Consider the following 17792-nt stretch of genomic DNA (forward strand, 5'->3'; position numbering starts at 1 on the left):
TTGTGGGGACCTCTAATTGACATATTTGACCTAAACCATGAAAAATACATTCCTAACCCTCAACTTTACCCTAAACCTAACCATAACCCATCCCTGACACTAAAACCACATTTTGAGTCTCAAAAATGGCTTCAAACCCATGAGGACAGGCACTTTTGTCCTCACAAGTGACTGTTGGTCCCCACAATTGGTGGGCCCCACAAAGATGTCTAAACAGGTACACACACACACACTCACAGAAACACTCCTGTCTATAGAGTCACAGCCTCAAATTAGAGGTGTCCTTTACAGGCACTATGTGTTTGTCAGACTCTCTGATCCTTCTCTCACACCCAGCCGTACCTTCTTGGTCGCAGTGGTAGCTTCAGTCTTGCCAGACAGACAGAAATGAAAAGGAAAAATACAAAAAAGAGAATAATCACACAATAATGTGCAGGAGATTTAAAACACAAAGTACACAAACACAGGGCTGTGTTTTTACCTCATTATTATTATTATCATAGCAGGTAAAAATAGGGTTTATTTTGGGTGGGCTTTTGTAATGTCAAGTGGATTGGGTAAGGATGAGTGGGTGATTTTAATAAAAGCTTTTACTTTATTGCCTCTGGTTTATTGGGATGCTACAAGGGACGCAGGAGGACACTGACATTGAAGGTAGGAGTCCAATGTTTCACTGCTGTCTGCTAAGATACGCTGCTCAGTGCCTTCTTTTTTTGGCAACTCATATAATAAATGATATCCGATATTAGCATACTGCGAGTGAGGCCTTATGCCTCCCAGTGTTTATTTAAAGCCCCACAGAAAACATATACATACTATGCACTTAGACAAACAACAGCTGCTATATGTTACCTGACAAAATCTGAAGAATATGGGCTGGATGCCAGATTTGAGCAGAATAAATGCTTGTCGACTTCAAATACACAAAGAAGCCATAATTCACATGCAAAGTGTCGTTACAGGGAGGCCAATCAGTGCTCTTAGTTTTGTAAAAAGGCTCCCAAAATTTCAAGATACCCAGGAGGTAGAAGAGAGCACACAAAATGTTTTTCATCCTCTGTTATTGTGGCACGCTCCGTAAATTTGTTTTAATAAACAGAAACTGTAGAATAAAGCCGCGTCAAATGGGAGATGCTACAAATGAAATAGATTGGTAAATATATAGCACCTTTCTAATCTAACTGAGCACTCAAAGCGCTTTTTTTATTACAAGGCACTACATTTAATATTCGAGGCATTTAAGCACTTTCTAACCATCACTCACACACACACACACACACACACACACACACACACACACACACACACACACACACACACACGGATGCACTGACGACAGCTTAGAGTAAAGCAGACAACCTGCCTTACTTCCTGAGCTACAGCTTTGACTTACAGATATCTAAGTAGTAAATACAATTAAATAGACCAATCTTTGTCACATCTCTTTATTGTACTTTGAGCACATCATGCATTTCTAATGTAGAAGACACATTTCATACCTATCTATCTAGATCTATAGATAGATAGATAGATAGATAGATGATAGATAGATGATAGATAGATAGATAGATAGATAGATAGATAGATAGATATGATTATATGAAGTGTGACTGCACTTCTATGTTTGTACTCGTATTTCTATGTTCTATGTAATTCCTCAGACATGAGGAACCCTCTGCACACCATCACACTCACGATGAATCAGAGCTTCCATTATGAAATTAGAGGAGTTCAGGTGAGCACCCCCCCATTCAGCTTAGCATTATTTAACAGTTTCTTGCCTTTTTTTTTAATAGAACAAACAGTTTTGCTTGTCTATCCAGGTAGAGAGGTTAGGTCAATTGGTAACTCTGAATTGGCAATACATGTTTTGCATGTGTATATTAAGATATGTTCATTTTGTTCTTCATAATGTCCACTTAAAGCCTAAAATTTCACACATACTCTGTAGCACTGCTGCTTTTTTTGGCCAGTGAATTCAAAATACATAAACCCCCCTGAAATATATATATAAAAAAAAGCATAAAATATTTATTCGCTCTGGAAGTGTCTGCCTATCCTTCACAACAGCAAGCTCGATTCTGCTGTCACTACCCGCAGAATAAATGTTGCACGTTGGGATAACTATGAGGCAGGGATGCATATTAGCTACGATTTTAAAGTCAGGCGAGGCATTTTGGAGGGGCAGCAGAGGACAGAGGTCTACAGGGGAAAGAGGACGACTGGATAAACAAACCTTGTTTACTTCCTCCTTTGTCTATTAGGAAAAAAGCAAAAAACACCAGACAAACTCCTTTTTTCTTTTCATTTGGTTTCCTGCACAAACACAAATCTACCAGCCAAACACTGTCAAATATAGGCTGTTACACACACACACACACACACACACACACACAGTCAGTATAACACACACCTAATTTTGTAAGATGCGTTTGCAGTTCTGGACTTGTACAGCATAAACAGCTAATGTAGGCTACAGCTGTCTCAGACCGACTTTCCAACCATTAAAAACAAACATCAGCCAGATATGAATTTGTGAAAGTGGTTCCTTATATTGACACACGTCCTTTTAAATTGAGGACAACTCAAAATGCTCTCTGAATTAGCTAAATGAATATTCATTAGGCTTAAAAAGACCCAGGAGGCAGAGCTAGAGTTCAAACGTGTTGATTTGATGTTGATTCTCTGTTGTTTGTTTAATGGCTCGATTCCTGCTGTTCTTCTGCTGGGTAGCTGCACTTTAACCAATTTATCCTCAATTTTAGGTCCAATAACTGGGTGAGCAGTAGCCTCAAACATGCCTGGCGTGTCATCCTGACTGATGTTAAGTACAAAGTGGGCCGGAAAACCAGCATCCATGCCATGTAAACAAAGCAGGCTAAAGAATCATCAGCACTGCCACTCTTTTTGAATAGTATAAAGCCCTGGAAGACTTCCAGGTCTTACAAATCCCTGTACTCACTGCACTGGTTGAGCCAAAGACACAAGCTGTGTTTTAAACACCCACCTCTTTGCTCTTGGAGTCGTCCTTTGGGCAAAGATGAGAAAAGAAATTAGGAAAAGAAAGTCGACACCATTAATCTCTCTTTTTTTAAGTGAATTATTTTTTAAATCTGAACTTCAATTGTAGTATTTTCAGTAATGTAAATCTGAAATGTTCACATAGCACAAAGTGGAGATGAAGGGCGATGAGTGATATTACAAACGAACCAACCTGCTTCTCTTTGTCTGTCTTTTCAGCCTGCAAGGATACACATTTGTGAGTGAGCTAATGCTTAAATTCACACACTAACCCTGCAAAAAACACTTGTTTTTACATTTTATTAGATTCATCTTCTCAGTAAGGCTCTCACTTCTCCAGGCAGACTCACATATTTATGAAGCTGATTGCTGCCTACAGGTAAAACCCTCCCAGCTGGACTTTTGCCAATTCACAGTTTTATGTCCAGACTCCTCTAAGCTGAAGAGTTAAAACGAGCCCCGAAATTTTAAAGGCACAAGGTGTTTCCACAGTATTATGCATGAGCTCACACAGGATTAAAACCTTCAGCTACCTTCAGATAGACCCTGTCATTATCATAATTTCAACCCCTTTGATCATTTTAGGATCATTAACACCGTGTACACAGATAGCTAGCCCCCTGAGATTTGAACACACTTAAAAGTCTAGAGCTCTGAAGTGTCTGCAGTCTCTCCTCATAAACATGAAATCATTTCAATAATTACATGCTCCCTCTGTGCTCGAAGGTGTGGTAATGTGGAAGGAGTTGAAAGGGAAGCCTGCAGACTCTTGGACCTTCATGGCACATAATTGGACCCCACTGGTGTGTACTGGGACCTGTGCACTGTCCAGAAACTTCTTACTGATGAGGAACAACTAAAACTAAGTCCATTCATATATTACAGTCTAACAGCAGTTCATGTAATGGTCACAAAGGTTTGTCTACTGATTCGTGTTTGTGGACACATTTTTCTTTTCTTTTCTTTTGGAGGCAAAAAATGATCTCATACCAGCGCTTCCAGTTTGAAAGAACAACTAAACCCATTTAATCAGGGACAGGGTATGGAGGTTCTGTAAGCTGCAGGATTTCTTTCAGACGATTGAGGTTTAAATGTCAACAGTAACTTTATTTTAGTCTTTCACTTGTTTTACTTTTATGCTTCCATTGGTTAGTTTTGGCATCACAGCTAATTGGTTAGGTTTGGAACAGTTTTCATATAACGACGGAGGTATAAGTGCTGGTCAAATGACCAGGCTTCCAACTGATGTCAGTGAGAGTGGCTAGAAAGATGGCATAAAGGGAGCCGAGTAAACATCACTACAGGTCACAGTAAGTTAAATAAGAATTATGTTGAGCTCTGAATCATGAAATGCTACTTTAGCTGAGTCAAGAATAAAAATGGCTTTATAAATGTGGATAAATACGTTTGTATATATGTGTGTGACTTGGCATGCTGGTACATTTTAGGCCCATGAAGGTTCTTATCTATAGCAGATATTATGATGTCAACATGTTGCCTAGTAACTGTGTAGCAGTGGGCTAATATGACCTAAATGTAGTATTTATGCACCCATCATACCTTACTAACCATTGCATCATTTTTATTTTACTACAGTAACACTTAAATTATATACACAAAAACTGAATTATGCATAGTGTATCATGAGGCCATCAGGTTGCCTGGCAACCATCTAGCCACAGGTTACAATGACCTGTTTTTAGCATTTATGCACCTGTAACACCCTTTAACGCACTGTATCATTTTAATGCCACGGCCAAAAGAGCATTATCTAAATGTGCTCTGAAGCAGCATTAACGTGTGTGTTTAGGTTTCTAAATGAAGGTCAAGTTTTTACTTTCAGTTCTCTGTTTTTTCTCTTCATATCTCAAAATATCTTGTTTGGCAGGTTTTTTTTAAAGCCTTTTGTAACTTATTTTTTTTGTATACAATAACAATTTAGGCTGCACAATCACAAATGAGCACAAAGACAAAGTGCTTTAAAAAACAAAAAACATGAACACAGTTTAGTTGAAAACACACCTTTTCCTTCTTGGACTCAGACTAGAGAGGTGTGAAAACAAAAGAAAAGACAAATAAGACAAATGTTAATGAAATACAAAGAAACTGAACTGTCGTGTGGTTCTTGTTATGGCTCACCTTCTCTTTGTCCAGCTTTAGAACAAAAAGCAATAAAAATATATTTAAAATTAAAACAACAGAAAACAAAAAAGGCCAGGGAAGACAAAAAGTGAATGGTGCACAAGGACGTACTTGTATGTATACATACATGGATCATATGTATATCCGCTCAGACATAAACATTAACTCTTACACACAGGAATGGTAAACTAACTGGAAGGCTTATGGTTCAGTCACACAAGAGTAAAAACAGGATGGCAACCCCCTTATAGAAAAACTAGGGAAACAAATCAGTGACTAAAAACATCTGATTTATAAACACAGACAGACTGACAGCACATTGCAATCAGCCTGTCTGCACTGATGAGCACAAACTGTCTGTTTCAGACCAGATCCCCATCGTTACAGCAACAATTTCTGAGGTAATAAGAGTTTATAACACGAGTTGTAATCATTTTGGTTGTCCAGCAGTTTCCCGAGTGTGACTGCAGCAGTAGTTAACCATGTGTAATGATTTGAGTCAGTGATGTCTGTCAGCAGGAGAGGAGAGGTCAGTTATGGAAACACTGGACATGGAGCCAAACCTTCTCCTGCTCCTCCTCACTGTCATCATAGGCCGAGGACTCATCCTACAGGAGCACAGAGGGTAAACAGCTGCTTTAAAGACACCACAGCCACAAACTAAAACGTCTACTTCCAGTACAAAGTTGCTCTCTCTCCACAAAACTATTGAAGCGCCAGCTCGGGGAAAATGACAATTAATGGTATATCATTGCTGAACAAATGTTTTTTACATTTCAGTGTGCTGTCGCCTTGTTTTGAAAAGGGAAGGCACGCCGTGTTGCCCCATGAGAGCTCTGCATTTTCATTTTTAGTACTGGTTTAAAATATCTCAAGTTTTCACTTCCCACTCCAGATTTTCAATCTTGTCGGCTTTAATAGCAGGAGTCGTGTAGCACCCCGCGCTTTTCCCACAGCATCTTTTTAGTGCTGCTCGATGGAAAAAAATAGACATCTGGTGGAAAGAGGCACTTAATGCATTGTCACCAAGAGACTAATGCAGAGAAACAGGCACAGAGGTGAGGGAGCATCTATGGTGTGATTGACATACATCTGTTAATGACTTAATTCTGTGCCAATCTAACACCCAGTTTCATTTGTGATTTTGCTGGAATAAATATTTGATTGTTTTTGCACAAAATCTGTATCTAAACTGCTGCAGGCAATATCTTAAAGAACATCAGTGCAAAACACTAAAGGCGACAAGACTGTTTTAGGAGACAAACTAAGATCCAACTGATTTTCCTGAATTAGAATCAAGAGTTGGATACAGACACTGGTGGAAAGCTAAAGTTAAAGGATTGGAAACTGGATTATTCTTCCTGGGCTGATGTTGGTGAATTTTCTTGCGTAGGGCTTTAAGCTCTGAAACACTTTCCCCTGACTCTCATTTGGAGTTTGGTTGTCCACCTTTTAACATAAAACTATCAAAACGTTACACTTGGCCATGATTAGAGCTCCTTCAGTGTCACTTCTATGAAATGCTTTCAGCTCTCCTAAGTTTGAATCACTTCCCAGAAGTCCTGTTCTGACCACTTGCAAGTGCGCCTGTGATTTCACATGTATTTCAATTAAAATGAACCCAGAATTTGTGTTGTGAGAAGTCAGTCGGGTCTCCAGCTACAACTCAGAGACCAAAATGAAGTTTTCAGTATAAGAGCCTGAAGGCTTTGCAGCAGGTGAAGCGTGCGACCAGAAACATGACTTCCACGGGGCTGTGCACCATGTTGTTTGTCACACGGGGTCAAACTGTCTACTATAACCTCCTGAGGTATCCGAGTTAGAACAGTCAGTGTAAATACACCTGTACTATGCAAACGTGTGACCACTTACAGCAAACTGAAAAGGTTGGTCGAGTTCTCTCACTACCTGCCATACTAGTCAGATCTTGTTCCCTACATATTCTTTCTCTTCCCCAAAATAAAATCATATTGAAGAGTCTTTTGCTTTGCTACGGTGTCGGAGACTCACCACACAAACATGCGCATGGAAGTGGTCGAAAAGGAAACTCAGGGGCACAATGAAAAAAACAAACCTAGCAGGAGCAGCAGACGAGGAAATTTGCAGGGAATCGTAGCCAAATGATACTTGATTTTAACAGGTGGAACTTTTTGATTGTAACTTCTAATCAAACTAAAAAGTGATGAGTGAAGGAGTTTATAAAACACAAAGGCCTGATTTCCAACATAAACACACGGTCATTATGCACAAACTGACCTTTTTCTCCTTCTCTCGGTTGTCAGCCTAAGAGTGAGCAGGAGGAGTCAGAAGAGGATGAATAGGAAAGGAAAAGGAAGGTTTTATCATTATAACGAGTATGAGCTATCAGAAAAATGTTCCTTTTTCATAAGGAAGGAAATCCTTTAATAAAAATTTAAGGTTGGGTGATCCAAGAATCAAAAAGTCATAAAACTAATATAAACATCATTGGATTTGAGCTGTTTTTACATCCTCGACCTAAATCTTAATATAATGATGCAGCATGCTGCCCTGCAGACACACTGCAGGCTGACTGAGGTTGGGACACTGAAGATATCAGCCGAGACAGACTTTATCCAGCCTTCCCTCACCTCTGACACGCTACCCTGTGCCACAAAGAAAACAGCTCCCTCAGACATGGACACATACACAAAACACACACTGAGCTGACTATCAAAGTCATTTCAGCAAACCATTTAGTGGCGGCTAAATACAACATGTTTATACTCCATCAAATTCAATTATCTGGCAGCCCACTGTCTGGTCTATTATGTACTCACTGGAGGGGAGAGGAAGGAGTCTGCATTAGGACACGGCTGTAAATGTGTAAAGAGCTTTGCCAGCATGTGGTATCAAAGGCTTTAATGAATATTTTGGCATCATGTCTGCAGAGGGATTTATCACAAGTATTTAGGAAGAAGCACAATTTTCTGACAGATTAAAAACTACAGAAGACTGTATATAAAAGATGGAGCTGCCAGAATCGCTTTTCAGGATTTTGGTTGTTTTTTAAAAAATATTTTATTTTGTAGTCAGAGTGATAAACTAGGAGTGGATCTGAGATCCTGAGGACACTGAATCTCATGCGAGCCCTAAAACCAGCTGGCTATACTGTCTGCACTCACTGGTTGCATTTTTAGGTACACCTGTTAAGGTAAGTATCGGATCGGCCAATCACATGGCAGTAACTCAGTGCATTTAGGGATGTAGGCATGGTCAAGACAACCTGCTGAAGCTCAAACTGAGCATCAAAGTCTGAAAGAAAGCTGACTGTGGCATGGTTGTTGACAGCACACAGGCCTTGTTGAGGTCAGAGGAGAAAAGCCAGACTGGTTTGAGCAGACTGAAATTGAACACTAACTCAAACAGCCACTCATTACAACCAAGGTATACAGAAGAGCATAGGGGCACATGTTGAACCAGCAGCAGCAGACCACGCTGTCCACTCCTGTCAGCTAAGAACAGGAAAGTGATGCTACAGGACACACGGACTCCTCAACAGTGGTCAACAGAAGAATAGTGTTGGTTGGTCTGATGTGTCTCATTTGGATGGTGAGCTCATAATTTGGGCGTTCATGTCCACCGTGGTGGCTTCCAGCAGGGAAACATACCACATCACAAAGCTCAAATCATCTCAAACTGGTTACTTGAACGTGAAATTAGTTCTCTGTGAATGGCCTTCCACAGTCACCAGATATCAGTGCACCTTTGGGCTGTGGTGGAATCGGAGACCAAATTATGGATCATTAAGGACAAACATCTGTGAGTAATGCTTTCAGCCCCTTGTTGAATCTGGATAACACTGAAGCAGGTCTGAAGGCCAAACAGGGTCCAACCCAGTACTAGCAAAGTGTACCTAATGAAATGGGTGTGAGTGTATTTGACTGTATACATGGTAATATAGGAAATACTGACAGAGACTAAAATCATCAAGGCTTTACTGGGGTCAGAGATCAAGTGACATCTGCATTGTATCGAGATGAGTCGCCTCCTGCTGGTCAATATACAGAGCGGCAGTTTTAGGAATTTAAAGGCTTTTCAGATGACGACTCCGTCTTTTATATACAGTCTGTGCGTTCGCACCTTTCAAATATTACACCCGAGCTTGTTCTGAAACTGTGTTTTTGTCTCCCGTCACATTGATTCTGCATGACAACAAACTGCCGACTGCAGTTTCAGCGATTGAGTCTACTTCGTCAGAACTGAATGTGATGATTCTGTTAACAGCAGTCAAATCTCCCGTTTCTATCTCACACAGATTTCTACTTTAATATCATCGCAGCGCTGAGGAAGAGTGTGATATTCTCCTCCTTACCTCAGATCCCTCAGAGTCTGAGCAGCCAGACTGACGTTGCCATCGACAAATTAAAATAGAAACATAAGAAAACGAGGTCAAATGAGACAAAGAAGAGAAAGAAAAGGACATTTGAGGAAGCTATATGAAATATTGGCTGTGACCTAGAATCCTTATCTCACCTTGGTCTCCTCTGACTGTTAGCAAAAAGGATCAAACCCACACAAATGCGGTCATTTAAAAACATAAGTAACATTTTATAATAATAAAAACAGACTAAAGTAGAGTTCAGGAGTGTTTTTTATCTGCTGTTGTGGCCTACCCACCATGTCATCGCCGCCTTCGTTGTCAGAGGCAGCCTGGTCCAAATATCATAAGGAAATAAAAAGAAAGTGCATAAAATATATGAAAGAAGAAAACGACAAACCCACAAAGGAACGATCTCACCAGGAAATAATCCTCTGCTATGGTTTAGTAAGGACATGGATAATGAACTATAACTGTCAGTTTGGGATTTTTGAAAAAGGTTTTTTGCTTGTCTATAGTTCATCCGGCTTAACGTTTCGCATTTAATTTATCGTTTTATTTAATATGTAAGTGTATTTAAAGTGTTTGTTTATTATGTATATTATTTGTTCATATAAAAGCCTGACTAGAGCCATCAACTGTTAAAAATGAGCAACAGCTATAAACTCCATTGATTTAAACTGTGTTGTTCCCATCAAAAAAATAAAAAATAAAAATAATTGTCACAGCAAATATTTGGACTTTCACAGAAAAAGGCAACGACGACGACGGCAGTCAGACACAACAGGGGAACAGAAACAAATCAAACCAGTCAAAAAGAAGTCGACCCACCTCCTCATCACACTCATCGGGTTCCTCCTCATTCTCAAGCTTTCGAGAGAAAAAAACACCACGAAGAGAACGTTTTGTTTTTTTAAAAACACACATCTACATCATTTATATCAGCTGGAGTTTATTTTGAGGAGTGAAAACTGGGAGTCTAGGAAGAAGGAGAGGAAGCTCTAGCTCTTGTTTATGAGTAAATTGGGATCAATCTAAAAACAGACACACACGCACTGCAAGGTGGAAAAAGGTTTGATGACAGGAAAGAGGTGTGGAGTGGGTTTTACTGTACTCAACAGATCGTTTTGGGTGGAGGTGGAGCCACAGGGAAGCAAAGCGAAAACAAAAACCCACTGAGACATACCATCTCCTCCTCAGCTGTTAACTGCAGGAAAAAAGACACACACTTAACTCTCGCTTTCTTAAATCTGTGATTATATACATGCAGGCTCACACTTGCTGCAGCTTTTGCACCTTTGTATTTTTTACACCTTGAAACTACAATCACAGGCTCAGCAGAAGGAAAGATTCCTGCATCCACAGAAGGTTCGGCTCTGCTGCTTCTCCTCGTGGTGACTGATGAACCCAAATACATACCAAATGGGTTCATTATAGAAATCAGGTCACACCTGGAGGACGGGGAGGTGACCCAAATAGGTCCAGCAGTGGACTTCAACACACCAACAGACAAAATGGATTCCTTTGTGGCTCATAGAGCTTTCAGTGCATCAGTGCTCCACCAGATAGATTTTTAAACCTTCGTCCTATGTGCTTTTTGAGCCGCACTGCAGAGTATGACTGGAACTGGAATGCTGACAACATTCGACTGCAGTGTGCACCTAATTTAAGTTTGTAAAGTGAAGGTTCCCCTTTGTCGGTCAACCTACGTTTGTAACACACTCTGTTCTGCACAGGTGTTGTAGCTCAGGAGATAGAGCAGGTCATCTACTAATTGGAACATTGGTGATCCCTGGCCGCTCCACTCTGCATGCCAAATATCCTCGGGCGAGATACTAACCCAAAGCTGCTCTGTGATGCATCCATCAGGGTGCGAATGTTAGAGAGAAAACACTTAAGCATAGAAAAAAGTGTTTGTTTGGATGAGGCATGTTGTATAAAGCGCTTTGAGTGCTCAGCTAGAGCAGAAAAGCGCTATAGAAGAACCAAATCCATTTACCATTTTTCTCATTCACACTTCTGAACAGAAAAAAGTGTTTTTTCTGGCATTTTTCAGTCATGTACTTCATGGAAAAGTCTTTAAATCAGCATTTTGACCTTTTAAGTGACTGAAATCAGTGTCTGCCTGGCAGATGGTTTACAAACTTTAGGGTTTGGTGCGTGTGCATACACCTGTTAATGCTCACCTGTTTTGCTCCCATGGACTCAAACATCTTCTCCAAAAGGACTCTCATCTGCTGGATGTTGTTCATCAGCACGCACGGCTGGAGGAAGATAAATCAGGGAGGCAGCGTTTGTAAGCAGACCAAACATAAATGATGAATTTTAAAAAAGAGGAAAAGTCAAGAATATAAAATGAAAGTAGATTAGCAAGATAAAAGGGTGATGACAGGAAGATTAAAGACTGAAGTTAGATGAGTAAGTAGCAACCACTGAAATATTAATCCACTCCGAAGAGAGTTTACTAGCTTTCAAAGTGTCTCCCTCCAAATCAGAGATGAGCCCTGAGGGAGGTGTTGTGGTAGCAGAGTGGTGACGCAGCAGTACTCACTATCTTCTCCTTCTCACAGTAGGAGGGAAAGCTCTTGGCCAGCAGAGCAGAGTACTGCAGGAGCACTTTGGTGATCGTCTGTGGAAACAAGATAACACTCACATAAGACATGCTTTCCCTGGGATCCTCTGGAGTGAAGAGTGACGCTGAACACTGATGTTTAGCCTTTTAGTCTGGCGAGCTGAGAGCACTGCTGTTTGAACTCAGGTAGCATCAGACACTCGCACTGTGCTAACTGAAAATGTCAGTCTGTCTGCCTTAAAGAGCTGCGTGTAGTTTCAGGACAACACGAGCTAACCTAATGTTAAAGACAATAAAGAAGATGCCTCATCGTGTTTGACTCATTTACCTTTTACTCATTGATGACACTTAACTGTTGTCACACCAGATATGTGTAAGTCATGGAAATCTGAGCTAATGCAGAAGCTTCTAGTGAGAAGCCAAATGTCATATTTTGCGTGATTAGCCGTTAAACAGTCTTCACGGCGCCCGCTTCATAATAACACTACATCTGTGTGATGTCTTTCATGAGCCCACCTGAGAATAGCTGCCACCAGTAGGCTCTGCCCAAGCACCGGAAAGTCACTCACACTGCACTGCATTGTGATATTTTGCAGGCCAATATTGTATTGATACAGGAACACCAAATATTAATATCTTATTATATAATTTGCAAATATAAATGAAACAATGTGTCAGAGTTCATGTGACATTGTGTGATGCAGACAGTGCCGTCAGCTGTTGGAAGATCTTGCAGAAAATCGCTGCTCATTAATCAGAGACGTAAAGAAGCACTCTTCCTCTGTTTAAGCACTTTTAAAATGTGTGCAGTTGTCAATCACTGGCCTCACTGCATGTTTCTTGTTTTGTTATCGCATCCTTTATATGAGAAAACACATAATAATCAAAGGAAAGACATGAGATTTGCATGAGCTTTATACTCTTCAGCACACAGCTGGACTCTGTAATGTGCTCGATGAAGACGCCCTGCATGAATAAAAGCTGAAAAAATATTTCTAGAAGAAGTGAAGAAAACATTTATAATGTCCAGCCAGCAAACTGGTTGCTTTTTGATGGGAAACAAAGAATGACATGTTTGCTTGCAATAAAAACTCAACAGGGCACTTTTAAATAAATCACAGAGTTAATTTGTCATCATCACAGTGGTAAGTTGTGCCTCACAGCACCGTGGGCTCACTGTGAGAGATTTCCTTACTTTCTGCTGACTCAGCAAGATTACAAACTATAGCATTAAACATGCAGCTTGATAGCTGCCTGCACTGCTTAGTGCGGCTTTATATCACTCAAGTTCTGCAGCCATCTCTCTTTCCTCACACTTTTAAAAACAAACTAATTATTGTTTCTTGCATAGGAAAGCAGAACAATGTGAAACTGGAGGGTGACAAAGAGATGAAGAAGAAATAAAGGCAAACATAGACGGAAAAGTAGGAACACAAAAGACAAGAGCCCCAGGATTGATGGGATGGGTAGAGATGAAAAGACTCAGGAGGAGATTAACATGAGCGGAGTGGCAAAAAATGAAATGCGAGTCAAGAGTCGGGGACAGAGAGATGGACAGCTCAGAGTGATGGCTTACATTAGCCTTTCTTTATTTAATGAGTCCCGCATCGATCGAGCCATAACACCAGACGCGCGCACACACAGTTTCTCTGCAGAGGTTTGTTAGATTGAACGGCTCTGCTTAAAAGGACCTGCCTTAAATTACATTTCAAGAAAAAACATAACCCTACACTTTATGCCCTGTTTGTATGTTTTACAGAGAAATACCTGAAACTCGTTAGTGAGTTAGAAATGATTCAAGAGACTGAACAAAGAAGATCAAGTAAAGACCTCAGTAGGAGTCATGGTCTAAAGCTGCACCGAGCAGGAACTTTCAGGTAAAGAATCTCACCTCTGCACCACTGATGGATACAGTCATGAAAAACTTAGTCCAAACAAACAACTGCATACCAGAGTCACATGCTAGTAAAGATATAGACATGAAGTGCAAGAAAATTCTGATCTCAAAGCCTTCTGCATACAATTTTCCTCCTCATGTCTACATTTATACAACCTCTTGCCTTTGTATGATGTATCGGGGACGGCTGGAGCTAAAGCAGCTAATATTTCTGTCTTGAAATCACTCAGAAACAATTCAATTTTACTAGATTATACAAGGAGGAAACAGTCTTCTAAAAAGGCTGATGCTTTTGAATAGTCAGATGATCTTCTCGATTAACTGATCAATCCACGCGACCCACTATCCCACTTTAACTTGTCCAAATATCCAAAACAGAAAATGTGTGTTATGAGCAGTGAGGTGCAGGGAAATTCAAATATTTAAAAGGATATAGCAAATATGAAGTTTTTTCACACTGCATCTCTGAGCATGAGAGAACAGTCGCTGTTGAACCTGTGAGCTTCCTAAGTCTGTGCTATATCAGATTACACTAAAGTGCAAATAGTGCAGCAAATATTCTGGTTTCACTCTGAGCTAGTGGTCATCATCTCTACGTATTTCCCCAAGTGCAAGCGTGCCTGAAGTGAACCGACTCTGCTGCTGCAATACTCCAGAAATGTACAGAAACCTATTAGAAGGGCTTCCCCTTTGAGAAATTACTGAGGAAAATTATAGAAAAAACACTTTTAGCTCATTATCTGGATTTAATTAAACAGAAATATTCTGTTAATTTAGAGTAAATTACGTTTACTCTTGTTTAAACTTCATTTCTGTCAGTAGTTTATTATCCAGTTATGACAGGCCATGCTCGATGTTTTATAAACTGACAAAAATTCAGCTTTTCTGCTTTTCTTCTTTTGCAGATTTCACATTTTCAAACTGGGCCTCATTAGAACCATCGGGGGGATGATTCTGGCCTCACTGGCTGCATGCGTGATACGCCTGCACTAGAGGTAAGAGCCAGTGAGTATTTTTGTAAAGCGCTCTCTTAAAGAGTAACCTGACCTATCAACAGTAGTTCTTGGAAAGCAAAAGGATGTTTTAATATGCTCCTAATGTGAGACATGGCCTCTGCATATGTTCGCGTTTAGCCAGCAGAAAACAGAGAAATGAATAAAAAACTAAGATGCTGTCAGATCTGAGATGTTTTTCAGTGTTGCAGAGACCAAAGTTACAAAATGGGCTCCTTACAAAGGCACGGGGCTCACCTTGGCAAAGCGTCTGTTATAATGTGCCACCACCGTGGGGTCAGGGCAGTCCAGTTTCTTGATAATCTCAAAGCTCTGATTGAGCTGAGTGAAGATGTCCACCACCGAGCTGGAGAACAGAGCATGCTCAGATGTCTGTTGAAACTGCAGACAGAGGAACAACAGGACATTTTTTTACTTTGACACAAATAAACAAACAAACAGTCTCCCTATGCCGTGTTCCTCCTTGCTGACTCGTACGTCCTCCCCTTCTTTCATTTGATGTACCGTATTCTTCAAATACTAATATTAAACCTACATCCCTTTTCGATGTATTGCTCTTTTGCATCTTATATACTCCACAAAAGGTTCAGCTCCAACATCACATCCACCTGCAACTATGTAACCTCTATGCTCCATTTTTACCACTTTCTTAATGATTTTTATGAGTCAAGATAAAATGAGAAAAACGTATCTAAACGTTTAATCTTTGCTAAAGTTGTCCTCTTTCGATGTTTGAAAATGCACATGCAGGCCAAGCCGTGTGAGCATGACTGAAAATAACCACCTGCTCAGGCCACAAAAAGGGCCAAACCTCCTTTAGGACACACAATAGCTGTCTTAGCACAATAAACCAACAAATAGGACGGCAGAGTGCAGCTTGGGGACCAACAGGAGGCAGACAAACACTTGCTCATCATTCTTCTAATCTACGAAAAGTTGTCCAAAAGCAGAAGGAACCAAAGGGAGAAATTGAACAAAAGGTCACGAGTCTGAAGCGGTCTTTTATTCTGTCATTACTGCAGAAAGCTTTCCTTTTTACTGCATCGTTTTTCTACTGCGGTTGCACTCTGGTGCCATGACAACAACATGATCAACAACTCTTCCTCTGTGCTCTCAGCTGCTGGGCGCATCAAGCACAATCAGGTTGTATCTGTTATGTGATATTAGATGTGCTTGTGCTGTTTTGTAGGTTTATTTTAACAACAGCCTGACAATATATATTTTAAATCACAGGCACAACCTGCAACAGAAATGCTCACATTTTAGCAGCTTTCATGCGATCCTTTATCAGGATGTCTGAAACTTCTGGAGTCATTTATATTTGTGCTTTTTTATTTTTAGGATGTGCGTCACCTTCCACTTTGCATCTCACATCCCCTCCTCTGCCCCATGTAAGCACTGTGACCTCAGCAGTGTCCAAATGGCAAGAAAACATAAATTTATCACATTTAGGCAAACCTTGTAAAGTAATAGCGCTCATAATGGACGAGATCACAAACATAACATTTCATTTTCACTAAGCGAGAAGCCAGCAAATCGTTCCCGTTTCCCATGATTCAATTCTGATTCAATTTACAGGAAATACAGAAACGTTCACTGAAACTTTATAGAGTGAAATTATACATTTTCTTCAAAGAGGACAGTTTTTGATGCTCGGATAAGACGTTGTTGAAACTGACAAGAAAAACAAGGAATGCATAACTAAAAATCTCTCTTTTTTATTACACGCAGAGACGTACGCATACCTTTATTTAGAAAGCGAAGCCATGACGTTCATAATGTCCGCACATCAGCAGTTCACATGGCTTCACTAGCAATAACGTCTCCTCCCACCAGCTCCTCACAAATAAACAGGAGTGCCAAATGTGTTTATCGAGAGGCACACCTGAACAAAGGCTGGAACCCACGTGTACGCTGTGCCAGTGCTCAGCCCAGATACTCGAATGTGCCCGAAGCCTCAGCGCTTTGACTTTCAGCTAAGGACAGTGTGGGAGATCTCTAAGGGACCGGGGGCTGACAGTGAGGCTTGACACAACGAAACCGTGTAAGGCTAAAAGCTCTGACGTAAGCCTTTGTTCAAAAACAGCAGCAACAAAAAGAATACGGTTGGTTTTGCAGCCCAGACTGATAAAAGTAGAGCACACACACATCGGATTTTTGACCATGAGCATCACGACAATGACGTGGAAAAAAGCAAGATCAGGATCAGAGCTGCAAGATGACGTTTTTGTCTCGCTTTTTATGCATCCACAGATTATTAAACAGTTTGTGTTTTTAAAAAAATATTCATCCACTTAACAAAAAGTCAAAAATGATGCTGGTAAAACACTGGTTTATGTTTACATAATCAATGGGCTTTTTAGCCAGATCAGCCCATCACAGCCAGCCTGCTGATACTCCACCACCCCCACCCCGAAGATTTCTTCAAACATGACATGAAATGAGCTCTTCTGGATTAAAATCCTGTGTTTGACCGAGCACTACCTCCTCTTCCCTGCGTACGTCTTCATTCAGACTCTAACAGAGAGCTCTGACGATAAACTTGTTGCTGATTCAAAGGAGTCTGTGACACTTTTGTTTTGCTCACGATGACGTGACAACTTTCAGCAAACAGAATAATTTCTCCCGAGTCTCTGACTCACCCCTTCTCTCTTGTCTCTCTCCAGCGCTCCATGCATAAACTCCATGGATACCTCCTCGTTCTCAGCGAGCCAGGCAAGGACAAACTGGAGAAACCATCTGAAGGAATAATAGGAAACAGACAAAGCTAAACAAAGTTTAATCTTCTCTTTGACAGCCTGAAAAACT

At 40.5% G+C, this 17792-nt stretch overlaps 1 protein-coding gene and 1 long non-coding RNA gene across 2 annotated transcripts in view; both read right to left on the bottom strand.

Moving 5' to 3' along the window:
* Positions 1-17792, bottom strand: part of LOC102212800 (protein unc-13 homolog B-like) — an 85759-nt gene that overhangs the window by 11114 nt on the left and 56853 nt on the right. The window contains exons 20-23 of the mRNA XM_013910196.1: positions 17627-17723; positions 15222-15365; positions 12054-12131; positions 11689-11766 (exon numbers count right to left, since the gene is read on the bottom strand). Of these exons, the coding sequence (XP_013765650.1) occupies positions 11689-11766; positions 12054-12131; positions 15222-15365; positions 17627-17723 (397 nt within the window). The remainder of the gene's footprint in view (positions 1-11688; positions 11767-12053; positions 12132-15221; positions 15366-17626; positions 17724-17792) is intronic.
* On the bottom strand, positions 7434-9836 carry LOC102205607 (uncharacterized). The gene is made up of 4 exons (XR_311672.2): positions 9802-9836; positions 9658-9672; positions 9497-9526; positions 7434-7446 (listed from the first exon to the last, which is right to left on the bottom strand). It is a non-coding gene; the product is annotated as an uncharacterized LOC102205607 (long non-coding RNA).

The sequence above is a fragment of the Pundamilia nyererei genome, unplaced genomic scaffold (assembly GCF_000239375.1).
Source record: "Pundamilia nyererei isolate P.nyererei 1_Seehausen unplaced genomic scaffold, PunNye1.0 scaffold00038, whole genome shotgun sequence".
In the NCBI taxonomy this organism is placed as follows: domain Eukaryota; kingdom Metazoa; phylum Chordata; class Actinopteri; order Cichliformes; family Cichlidae; genus Pundamilia; species Pundamilia nyererei.